Source organism: Oncorhynchus kisutch, unplaced genomic scaffold, assembly GCF_002021735.2.
Source record: "Oncorhynchus kisutch isolate 150728-3 unplaced genomic scaffold, Okis_V2 Okis06b-Okis10b_hom, whole genome shotgun sequence".
Taxonomy (NCBI): domain Eukaryota; kingdom Metazoa; phylum Chordata; class Actinopteri; order Salmoniformes; family Salmonidae; genus Oncorhynchus; species Oncorhynchus kisutch.
In genome coordinates this window covers 15354906-15368034 of record NW_022261983.1, presented here as the reverse complement: position 1 = coordinate 15368034, position 13129 = coordinate 15354906, and the positions used below count along the sequence as shown (strand labels likewise).

At 46.4% G+C, this 13129-nt stretch overlaps 1 protein-coding gene across 1 annotated transcript in view; it reads left to right on the top strand.

The window, feature by feature from the left end:
* The first annotated feature begins 207 nt into the window (after positions 1–207).
* LOC116360010 (uncharacterized) overlaps positions 208–13129 on the top strand; it is a 13681-nt gene continuing 759 nt past the window's right edge. Inside the window, exons 1-5 of the mRNA XM_031814432.1 lie at positions 208–538; positions 4187–4436; positions 4581–5670; positions 6267–6528; positions 8963–13129. The exon at positions 8963–13129 is cut by the window's right edge and continues 759 nt beyond it. Coding sequence (XP_031670292.1) covers positions 303–538; positions 4187–4436; positions 4581–5670; positions 6267–6400 — 1710 coding nt within the window. The 5' untranslated portion in view covers positions 208–302 and the 3' untranslated portion in view covers positions 6401–6528; positions 8963–13129. The remainder of the gene's footprint in view (positions 539–4186; positions 4437–4580; positions 5671–6266; positions 6529–8962) is intronic.

Sequence of the window (13129 nt, the reverse complement as noted above, 5' to 3'; positions counted from 1 at the left end):
AAAGACGAGAGAGAGAGAGAGTCAGCGTGTGTGTGTCAGCGTGTGTGTCATGATGGGTTAGCCTTCCCTGACCCTGTCTCAGTTCTCTGGCATCGCTAAAGAACAAGTCCTAGACAGACAAGAAGAAGAGAAAGAACGAAGGAACCTAGGAGCAACAGAAAGAAGGAGAGAGGGGGAACGAGAAGAGAGAGAGGGAACGAGAAGAGAGAGCGGGAACGAGAAGAGAGGGAACGAGAAGAGAGAGAGGGAACGAGAAGAGAGAGGGGGAACGAGAAGAGAGAGAGAGTGAGAGAGAGAGGAGGATGAGTGTGTACACTCTGAACCTGCGGGTGTTCTGGCCTCTGTTGACCTGTGTGTTGACAGGTCTGGTTTTCCACCATCACATAACCCACTGGCTAAGCCCAGAATCAGGCCCAGAATCAGGCCCCGATCCTGGGTACGAGGCTGGGACAGAGCCCTGCTCTGACCAGGGCCCTCCTGTCTTTTTCTCACTCATCAAACTACTGCTGGCCTGTGTCCTCTGCTACCTCTTCATAAGGTACACAGTCCACACACATCATATCTTCTCTTTCTCTATCTTACTCTCTCTCTCTCTCTCTCTCTCTCTCTCTCTCTCTCTCTCTCTCTCTCTCTCTCTCTCTCTCTCTCTCTCTCTCTCTCTCTCTCTCTCTCTCTCTCTCTCTCTCTCCTCTCTCTCTGTCTGTCTCTCTCTTCCACTCTCTCTGTCTCTCTCTGTCTCTCTCTGTCTCTCTCTCTCTCTCTCTCTCTCTCTCTCTCAATTCAATTCAATTCAAGGGCTTTATTGGTATGGGAAACATGTGTTAACATTGCCAAAGCAAGTGAGGTAGACAACATACAAAGTGAATATATAAAGTGACAAACAACAAAAATTAACAGTAAACATTTCACATACAGAAGTTTCAAAACAGTAAAGACATTACAAATGTCATATTATATATATATATATACAGTGTTCTAACAATATACAATGTACAATGGCTAAAGGACACAAGATAAAATAAATAAGCATAAATATGGGTTGTATTTACAATGGTGTTTGTTCTTCACTGGTTGCCCTTTTCTCGTGGCAACAGGTCACAAATCTTGCTGCTGTGATGGCACACTGTGGAATTTCACCCAGTAGATATGGGAGTTTATCAACATTGGATTTGTTTTCGAATTCTTTGTGGATCTGTGTAATCTGAGGGAAATATGTCTCTCTAATATGGTCATACATTGGGCAGGAGGTTAGGAAGTGCAGCTCAGTTTCCACCTCATTTTGTGGGCAGTGAGCACATAGCCTGTCTTCTCTTGAGAGCCATGTCTGCCTACGGCGGCCTTTCTCAATAGCAAGGCTATGCTCACTGAGTCTGTACATAGTCAAAGCTTTCCTTAAGTTTGGGCCAGTCACAGTGGTCCGGTATTCTGCCGCTGTGTACTCTCTGTGTAGGGTCAGTCACAGTGGTCAGGTATTCTGCCACTGTGTACTCTCTGTGTAGGGTCAGTCACAGTGGTCAGGTATTCTGCCACTGTGTACTCTCTGTGTAGGGTCAGTCACAGTGGTCAGGTATTCTGCCACTGTGTACTCTCTGTGTAGGGTCAGTCACAGTGGTCAGGTATTCTGCCACTGTGTACTCTCTGTGTAGGGTCAGTCACAGTGGTCAGGTATTCTGCCACTGTGTACTCTCTGTGTAGGGTCAGTCACAGTGGTCAGGTATTCTGCCGCTGTGTACTCTCTGTGTAGGGCCAAATAGCATTCTAGTTTGCTCTGTTTTTTTTGTTAATTCTTTCCAATGTGTTAAGTAATTATCTTTTTGTTTTCTCATGATTTGGTTGGGTCTAATTGTGCTGTTGTCCTGGGGCTCTGTGGGGTGTGTTTGTGAACAGAGCCCCAGGACCAGCTTGCTTAGGGGACTCTTCTCCAGGTTCCTCTCTCTGTAGGTGATGGCTTTGTTATGGAAGGTCTCCCTGAGCTTTCCTTACGAAGGTTTGTCATTATTGTTGTTTTACATAGATTTTACAAGGATATTTCCTGGTTGCTGTTGATAGATTTTACAAGGAAATTTCCTGGTTGCTGTTGATAGATTTTACAAGGAAATTTCCTGGTTGCTGTTGATAGATTTTACAAGGAAATTTCCTGGTTGCTGTTGATAGATTTTACAAGGAAATTTCCTGGTTGGTGTTGATAGATTTTACAAGGATATTTCAAGGTTGCTGTTGATAGATTTTACAAGGAAATTTCCTGGTTGCTGTTGATAGATTTTACAAGGATATTTCCTGGTTGCTGTTGATAGATTTTACAAGGATATTTCCTGGTTGCTGTTGATGATAGATTTTACAAGGATATTTCCTGGTTGCTGTTGATGATAGATTTTACAAGGATATTTCCTGGTTGCTGTTGATAGATTTTACAAGGATATTTCCTGGTTGCTGTTGATAGATTTTACAAGGATATTTCCTGGTTGCTGTTGATAGATTTTACAAGGATATTTCCTGGTTGCTGTTGATAGATTTTACAAGGATATTTCCTGGTTGCTGTTGATGCAAATCCCACAGTAGTTATTGGGGTCAAATGTGTCTCCACTTTTGTGGATTGGGATGATCAGTCCTTGGTTCCAAATATTGGGGAAGATGCCAAAGCTGAGGATGACGTTAAAGAGTTTAAATATAAGCCAATTGGAATTTGTCGTCTGTATATTTTAACATTTCATTTAGGAGACAATCAACCCCACAGGCCTTTTTTATTTTGTCCTGTAGTTCATTCAATATAATTGGAGAATCCAGTGAGTTCTGGTCGTCTTAGTTATAGAGCCAAAAATATTGGAGAAGTGATTTACCCATTCATCTTCGTTTCGGATAGATAACTCTTCATGTTGTTGTTTGTTTAGTGTTTTCCCAGAAGTGGTTTGAGTCTATGGATTCTTCAGTTGCATTTAGTTGATTTCTGACGTGTTGTTCCTTCTTTTTCCGCAGTGTGTTTATGAATTGTTTTAGGGCTTCACCACTGTGAAGGCTCAGGTTTTCTGGGTCTCTATGCTTTTGGTTGGACAGGTTTCTCAATGTCTTTCTTAGGTTGTTTGCTTGATATGTTTAGATTCAGTAGGGTGAGAGGTCAGATATACTGTTTAGGTTTTCTACTGCCAGGTTCACACCTTCACTATTACGGTGAAACATTTTGTCCAGGAAGTTGTCTAAAAGGTTTTCTACTGCCAGGTTCACACCTTCACTATTACGGTGAAATATTTTGTCCAGGAAGTTGTCTAAAAGGTTTCTACTGCCAGGTTCACACCTTCACTATTACGGTGAAATATTTTGTCCAGGAAGTTGTCTAAAAGGTTTTCTACTGGCAGGTTCACACCTTCACTATTACGGTGAAACGTTTTGTCCAGGAAGTTGTCTAAAAGGTTTTCTACTGCCAGGTTCACACCTTCACTATTACGGTGAAACGTTTTGTCCAGGAAGTTGTCTAAAAGGTTTTCTATTGCCAGGTTCACACCTTCACTATTATGGTGAAACATTTTGTCCAGGAAGTTGTCTACAAGGGATTGAATTAGTTTTTTGGTAGGTTTCTACACTACATTCCTTCCTTCTAAAGCATTTCTTAATATTACTCCGTTCCGTTGGCTTTGATGCCTCATGATTGAGTATTGCTCTGTTCAAGTAGACTGTGATTTTGCTGTGATCTGAGGGGGTTGACTGTGGACCCTCTGAGAGACTCTGGGTTGAGTTCAGTGATAAAGTAGTCTACAGTACTACTGCCAAGCGATGAGCTATAGGTGTATCTACCGTGAGAGTCACATCGAAGCCTACTATTGACTACGTACATACCCAGCGTGCAACAGAGCTGCAGGAGTTGTGACCCGTTTTGGTTGGTTGTTTTGTCATAGTTGCGTCTAGGGGGGCTGTCTCTCTCTCTCTCTCTCTCTCTCTCTCTCTCTCTCTCTCTCTCTCTCTCTCTGTCTCTCTGTCTCTCTCTCTCTCTCTCTCTCTCTCTCTGTCTCTCTGTCTCTCTGTCTCTCTCTCTCTCTCTCTCTCTCTCTCTCTCTCTTGCACGGTTACTACGGTGATTTTTGCTTCTGCTTTTGAAAACTTGTAATAATACTCATAATGCTGTCGGTCCCTTGATTGCAAAAAGTATCCATCTGTTCAAATATGATTAGACTGAACTATCAATGTGTAACTACAGGTACTGCTCCACCCACCCAGGGGGGCCCCAGAGGGTGCCTCTCGAGGCCGCTGACGGGGCTCTGAAATCGGGTTGGTCTCGTCGAGAGGTCCTGGAGGACTACTACGAGCGCTGGGTGCGTCTGTCTCCTCACGTCCTGGGGCACAGCAAGGCCCACGTGGCCAAACTGGTCGGGGAGCTGGTCAGAGCCGGACGTGCCACTGGAGGTATCCCAGAGTCCTCTCTGGCGTTCCGGGGAGACTTCCTGCAGGTGAGTTTCGGAAGATAACATTTTCTCTTTTTGTGGTTAAATGATTAATTAGTTAAGAGAGTTGATGGTACGTAAACATACTTCTCGGGAATTAGGGTGCAATTTGGGACTCACAAAATCCTTGTTTGTCTGGTCTGGTTGCAGGTGGGCAGTTCATACGAGGAGCACAAGGTGGGCGCTCCAGACTACTATGACATCCTGGTACCTCTGAAGATACCCCGAGAACTCAGACTGGAGCCACGAGTATACAGGGGGGAGAGGAGGGGGGAGGAGAAGAAGGATGAGAGAGGAGAGGAGAAGGGGGAGGGCAAGAGGGATGTGAGGGGGGAGGGGAAAAAAGAGAAGGGGGACAAGAGAGCTGAGGAAAATAACAAGAGGGTGGAGGTTATAGAGAATAGGAGAAAGTCAGGGAAGGGGGAGGGCAAGGAGGATGTGAGGGAGCAGAGGGGGGAGGTTAAAGAGAATAGGAGAAAGTCAGGGAAGGGGGAGGGCAAGGAGGATGTGAGGGAGCAGATGGGGGAGGTTAAAGAGAACGGGAGGAGGTCGGGGAAGGGGGAGGGCAAGGAGGATGTGAGGGGGGAGAGGGGGGAGGTTAAAGAGAAAGGGAGGAGGTCGGGGAAGGGGAACATGATGAGGGTAAGAAGCAATAAAGTGAAGGAAGTCTTGAAGGACGACAGCAAGGTGGAGGAGCAGACAGAGGTCCAAGAAGAAGGGAAGGAAGTCTTGAAGGACGAGGTGAAGGAAGAGATGAAAGCGGAAAGCTCAGAGGACGGTGGGTGGAGCGGCGTGCCGCGGTGCAGTCTAGAGACGCCTCGCCGTGGGGACTGGCTACGAAAACACCGCAACTTCACTGACACCTTTTTACGAATGCACCCTTCTCGGGGGTTGCCCGAAAGGTCATCGAGCTCATTGTCAGGGGTCACGGCAGTGTCAGGAGAAGGAGGAGGAGGAGGAGGGGGCGGAGTCTATCGCCTGACCCCGGACTCCGTCCTCCGTTGGTTCTACCCGGCGGTCCAGCGTTGCCTAGCAACCGTGCGCTACCCTTTCGAGCAGCGCTGTACGCTGAGTCTGGCACTCGCCGACGACCGTGTGCAGCTCCGCCTCACACCGCGTTCCGACTACGTCTGCTGTCACATCTCCATGGCAATACGGCTCCTCCCTGCCATCCCCCTCGGAGACGGGATCTACCTGGTTCCCATGGAAACGACGGCCTCAGCGGCGATGTCAAATACAGGTGTGTGATATGGGGTAAATATATGATATAATTTACAAATTCAATGAAGTGTATTACTCTTTCTTCATTACTCTCCTTTCTTTGATCATTAATTCATTATTTAATCATTAATTCATTATTTCATTAATTCATTAATTCATTATTTAATCATTCATTCATTCATTATTTCATTCATTCATTCATTCATGATTTCATTCACTAAATCATTCATTCCCTGTCTCCTTCTTTCCTTCCCTACTTCCTTCCTTACTTCTTTTCTTCTTTCTTTACTTCCTTCTGTCCTTCATCCATCCATCCATCCATCCATCCATCCATCCATCCATCCATCCATCCATCCATCCATCCATCCATCCATCCATCCATTCATTCATTCATTCATCCATCCATCCATCCATCCATCCATCCATCCATCCATCCATCCATCCATCCATCCATCCATCCATCCATCCATCCATCCATCCATTCATTCATTCATCCATCCATCCATCCATCCATTATTCATTCATTCATCCATCCATCCACATCCATCCATTCATTCATTCATCCATCCATCCATCCATCCATTCTCTCCTTTCATTCTCATCCATTCATTCCAGACCAGCACCAGAACCAGCAGAGCGATGAGAGGGACCTGTGGACTTGTTCTTCCCCCGCCAGGAGCAGCGTCTGCTGGGCTGGCTCCGTGGCCGCTCACCACAGCCCTCCTGCCACCTCAAGGTGCTCCAGCTGACCAAGGCCCTGCGTGACCTTGGTGGCCAGGCACTGGACAGCCACCGGGGGGCGCTCTGGAGGTCAGTCCTCTCCTCCTACACGCTGAAGACGGCCTGGCTGCGTCTGCTACTCAGCTCTCCTGCAGAGGTAGGAAACACCCTACCTTTAATAGGTACTACAGGTTACACCATGCACTTTAATAGGTACTACAGGTTACACCCTACCTTTAATAGGTACTACAGGTTACACCCTACCTTTAATAGGTACTACAGGTTACACCCTACCTTTAATAGGTACTACAGGTTACACCCTACCTTTAATAGGTACTACAGGTTACACCCTACCTTTAATAGGTACTACAGGTTACACCCTACCTTTAATAGGTACTACAGGTTACACCCTACCTTTAATAGGTACTACAGGTTACACCATGCCTTTAATAGGTACTACAGGTTACACCCTACCTTTAATAGGTACTACAGGTTACACCCTACCTTTAATAGGTACTACAGGTTACACCATGCCTTTAATAGGTACTACAGGTTACACCCTACCTTTAATAGGTACTACAGGTTACACCCTACCTTTAATAGGTACTACAGGTTACACCATGCCTTTAATAGGTACTACAGGTTACACCTTCCTAAACTAAGGAGCACTGAGACTGTAGGACCTTAGTCCACTGCACCACTCAGGACCAGTCAGGGTATTAAACTAAGGACCACTGAGACAGTCGGACCATAGTCCACTAATAGGTACTACAGGTTACACCCTACCTTTAATAGGTACTACAGGTTACACCCTACCTTTAATAGGTACTACAGGTTACACCCTACCTTTAATAGGTACTACAGGTTACACCCTACCTTTAATAGGTACTACAGGTTACACCCTACCTTTAATAGGTACTACAGGTTACACCCTACCTTTAATAGGTACTACAGGTTACACCTTCCTAAACTAAGGAGCGCTGAGACGGTATCAAATCAAAATCAAATCAAATGTATTCATATAGCCCTTCGTACATCAGCTGATATCTCAAAGTGCTGTACAGAAACCCAGCCTAAAACCCCAAACAGCAAGCAATGCAGGTGTAGAAGCACGGTGGCTAGGAAAAACTCCCTAGAAAGGCCAAAACCTAGGAAGAAACCTAGAGAGGAACCAGGCTATGTGGGGTGGCCAGTCCTCTTCTGGCTGTGCCGGGTGGAGATTATAACAGAACATGGCCAAGATGTTCAAATGTTCATAAATGACCAGCATGGTCGTATAATAATAAGGCAGAACAGTTGAAACTGGAGCAGCAGCACGGTCAGATGGACTGGGGACAGCAAGGAGTCATCATGTCAGGTAGTCCTGGGGCATGGTCCTAGGGCTCAGGTCCTCCGAGAGAGAGAAAGAAAGAAAGAGAGAAGGAGAGAATTAGAGAACGCACACTTAGATTCACACAGGACACCGAATAGGACAGGAGAAGTACTCCATATAACAAACTGACCCCAGCCCCCCGACACATAACTACTACAGCATAAATACTGGAGGCTGAGACAGGAGGGGTCAGGAGACACTGTGGCCCCATCCGAGGACACCCCCGGACAGGGCCAAACAGGAAGGATATAACCCCACCCACTTTGCCAAAGCACAGCCCCCACACCACTAGAGGGATATCTTCAACCACCAACTTACCATCCTGAGACAAGGCTGAGTATAGCCCACAAAGATCTCTGCCATGGCACAACCCAAGGGGGGGCGCCAACCCAGACAGGATGACCACATCAGTGAATCAACCCACTCAGGTGACGCACCCCTTCCAGGGACGGCATGAGAGAGCCCCAGTAAGCCAGTGACTCAGCCCCTGTAATAGGGTTAGAGGCAGAGAATCCCAGTGGAAAGAGGGGAACCGGCCAGTCAGAGACAGCAAGGGCGGTTCGTTGCTCCAGAGCCTTTCCAGAGCCTGTAGGGCCTTAGTCCACTACACCACTCGGGACCAGTCAGGGCATTAAACTAAGGAGCGCTGAGACGGTAGGACCTTAGTCCACTGCACCACTCGGGACCAGTCAGGTTATTAAACTAAGGAGCACTGAGACGGTAGGGCCTTAGTCCACGGCACCACTCGGGACCAGGGCATTAAACTAAGGAGCACTGAGACGCAGGGCCTTAGTCCACGGCACCACTCGGGACCAGTCAGGGTATTAAACTAAGGAGCACTGAGACGGTAGGTCCTTAGTCCACGGCACCACTCGGGACCAGTCAGGGTATTAATCTAAGGAGCACTGAGACGGTAGGGCCTTAGTCCACTGCATACTTTGCAAACATATTTTTGTAATTTATTTTGATACATTAGTCTTTAGGGTATTTTCCTATTGTAATTTGTAATTATAATTTGTAATTGTAATTTGTCATTTTTGCCCATCCTTTCACATGACAGTAAACTTTGATTTGATTGGAGGCCTGTTATCCATCCTCATTTATTGTCCTCTATAGGGCTGATCTACTCTGTCATATATACGTATGTTTGGAATCATTTGTAAATACGTTACTAAGGTTTTTTGCATCTACTGACCGTCTACTTGTCTTTCTTTTTTAGGCCTGGGAGGATCGCCACCTGGTGGCCAGGATGGAGGAGCTGGTCCGCAGCCTGAGGGAGAGCCTCCAGAACCGGGCTCTGGATCACCTCTTCCTGGGGAGCGACAGCAGCTCCATCTTACCTGACTCTGTGGCTCTACCTAAGTTGGTCAAGGAGGCGGTGGGAGCTCCAGTGGGGGGTCCAGTGGAGGGTTCAGGGGGATGTTTGGGGGGTTCGACGGGGAACCTCTGGGCAGGTGTGGACCCAGCCTCGTTGGACCTAGTGTCTGGCCGGTTGGCGTATGCCTGGAGCCATCTCCACCGGCTGATCAGGTTGGGCCGACCCCAGAGGAGTAGCTTGGGGCTGGGAAGGGCAGGCAACATAAACTGCCAGCATCTGCAACCTGGAGAATAACACACTTAAAAGGATTACAGGTGAAAACAGACAGATACATAGACAGATGGGATGGAGGAAACACCAGGCTACAGGTGAAAACAGACAGATACACAGACAGACGGGATGGAGGAAACACCAGGCTACAGGTGAAAACAGACAGATACATAGACAGACGGGATGGATGAAACACCAGGCTACTTGGACATCCAATGGTTGTACAGGAGCTACTGGTCTAGAATAAAACGAAAGCCTAAAACCGTGATGGGATGTTCTCTGAGTCATCCCTCTTAACCAGTCACGAATGGAAATTATAGGGAATGTGTGAATTAGTAATTTATGAATTAGTAATTTATGAATTAGTAATTTATGAATTTGTAATTTATGAATTTGTAATGAATACATGTGGAATTTTTCCCTGGTACCTAATGAATGAGGTTTAATTCATAACCAGAGTGATTGTATGTCTGCTTCTGTCTGTGTCCCTATTGGAACCCTATTCCGTATTTAGTGCACTACTTTCCCATAGGACTCTGGTCCAAAGTAGTGCACTAGGCAATAGGGTGCCTTTTGGGATGCACTTCTGTGTTCTGTGCTGTATGTATTATCAGGCAATGTAACGGCAGGGTACACTCCCAGTTCAGAGACAGACAGTATAACAGCAGGGTACACTCCCAGTTCAGAGACAGACAGTGTAACAGCAGGGTACACTCCCAGTTCAGAGACAGACAGTGTAACAGCAGGGTACACTCCCAGTTCAGAGACAGACAGTGTAACAGCAGGGTACACTCCCAGTTCAGAGACAGACAGTGTAATAGGCAGGGTACACTCCCAGTTCAGAGACAGACAGTGTAATAGGCAGGGTACACTCCCAGTTCAGAGACAGACAGTGTAACGGCAGGGTACACTCCCAGTTCAGAGACAGACAGTGTAACAGCAGGGTACACTCCCAGTTCAGAGACAGACAGTGTAATAGGCAGGGTACACTCCCAGTTCAGAGACAGAGAGTGTAATAGGCAGGGTACACTCCCAGTTCAGAGACAGACAGTGTAATAGGCAGGGTACACTCCCAGTTCAGAGACAGACTGTGTAACAGCAGGGTACACTCCCAGTTCAGAGACAGACAGTGTAACAGCAGGGTACACTCCCAGTTCAGAGACAGACAGTGTAACAGCAGGGTACACTCCCAGTTCAGAGACAGACAGTATAACAGCAGGGTACACTCCCAGTTCAGAGACAGACAGTGTAACAGCAGGGTACACTCCCAGTTCAGGGACAGACAGTGTAACAGCAGGGTACACTCCCAGTTCAGAGACAGACAGTGTAACAGCAGGGTACACTCCCAGTTCAGAGACAGACTGTGTAATAGGCAGGGTACACTCCCAGTTCAGAGACAGACAGTGTAATAGGCAGGGTACACTCCCAGTTCAGAGACAGACAGTGTAACGGCAGGGTACACTCCCAGTTCAGAGACAGACAGTGTAACAGCAGGGTACACTCCCAGTTCAGAGACAGACAGTGTAATACGCAGGGTACACTCCCAGTTCAGAGACAGACAGTGTAATAGGCAGGGTACACTCCCAGTTCAGAGACAGACAGTGTAATAGGCAGGGTACACTCCCAGTTCAGAGACAGACAGTGTAATAGGCAGGGTACACTCCCAGTTCAGGGACAGACAGTGTAATAGGCAGGGTACACTCCCAGTTCAGAGACAGACAGTGTAATAGGCAGGGTACACTCCCAGTTCAGAGACAGACTGTGAGACAGCAGGGTACACTCCCAGTTCAGAGACAGACAGTGTAATAGGCAGGGTACACTCCCAGTTCAGAGACAGACTGTGAGACAGCAGGTTACACTCCCAGTTCAGAGACAGACTGTGAGAAGGCAGGGTAAAGTGACTAGGCATCAGGATAGATAATAATAAGGTATTTGAGGTAGATATGTAGATGAAGGCAGGGTAAAGTGACTAGGCATCAGGATAGATAATAATAAGGTATTTGAGGTAGATATGTGCATGAAGGCAGGGTAAAGTGACTAGGCATCAGGATAGATAATAATAAGGTATTTGAGGTAGATATGTACATGAAGGCAGGGTAAAGAGACTAGGCATCAGGATAGATAATAATAAGGTATTTGAGGTAGATATGTACATGAAGGCAGGGTAAAGTGACTAGGCATCAGGATAGATAATAATAAGGTATTTGAGGTAGATATGTACATGAAGGCAGGGTAAAGTGACTAGGCATCAGGATAGATAATAATCAGAGTAAAATAGCGACAGACTCTGTGTGTGTGCTGCCAGTTTCCATGGAGACGAGGGGGTCACTCGCTCCTGAGTCGTGTGTCGTGTCTGGTGAATAATGCTGTGAAAATACACACACACACACAGACACAGACACGTCGATCTGCCACTTCACTCAGCTCTCATGTCTGACAAATCTTCCACTTGAGTCTGTCAGTCAGTATATTTTAGTGTGTGTGTGTGTGTGTGTGTGTTTGTGTGTGTGTGTGTATTTTCACAGCATTATTCATTATAGTGTTATAGTGTTATGACTCTATTATTGTCAGGTAGGGACCTGTTAGTTATTCGCTGCTGTCTGTAGTCTGTCCTCAGGACCGGTCTGGACTTGTGTCAGGGAATTTTACCAGCCTTCTACAGTCACAGCCACAGTCACCACAGTACGTGTGTGTGTTCGCTCCTTAATGGCAGCCCATTCCTTACATAGGTCTGATGAATTAGCCTGGATGATGGGCCCCACGGCGCAGGGAGAACTGTAACCAGACTGGACATAGGTCTGATGAATTAGCCTGGATGATGGGCCCCACGGCGCAGGGAGAACTGTTACCAGACTGGGCATAGGTCTGATGAATTAGCGTGGATGATGGGTCCCACGGCGCAGGGAGAACTGTTACCAGACTGAGCATAGGTCTGATGAATTAGCGTGGATGATGGGCCCCACGGCGCAGGCAGAACTGTTACCAGACTGGGCACCATACTTTGTCCACATACTTTTGACCGTGTGAAATGCAGTACACTATATAGTGAATGGGGGGCCATGTGGGATGTATTTCCCTGGTTAAATGCAGTACACTATATAGTGAATGGGGGGCCATGTGGGATGTATTTCCCTGGTTAAATGCAGTACACTATATAGTGAATGGGGGGTCATTTGTGACTCTCCCTGTGTACCGAACGTTTAGTCACGGGACTGGTGGCACCACGACGCTTCGACGCTTGAGAGGCTTAAAAAAGCAGAACGGAATCTAAAATACGGAACTTTACACAAGTCTTCCAGTCAAACTAAAACACCAAAGAAAGGAACATAATAAAACAGTCTCAGAAATGTGTTTTAAAGGGGCTGTTCACGCTAAAAACAGGTTATTTACATGTCTCAGAAATGTGTTTTAAAGGGGCTGTTCACGCTAAAAACAGGTTATTTACATGTCTCAGAAATGTGTTTTAAAGGGGCCGTTCACGCTAAAAACAGGTTATTTACATGTCTCAGAAATGTGTTTTAAAGGGGCCGTTCACGCTAAAAACAGGTTATTTACATGTCTCAGAAATGTGTTTTAAAGGGGCTGTTCACGCTAAAAACAGGTTATTTACATGTCTCAGAAATGTGTTTTAAAGGGGCTGTTCACGCTAAAAACAGGTTATTTACATGTCTCAGAAATGTGTTTTAAAGGGGCTGTTCACGCTAAAAACAGGTTATTTACATGTCTCAGAAATGTGTTTTAAAGGGGCTGTTCACGCTAAAACAGGTTATTTACATGTCTCAGAAATGTGTTTTAAAG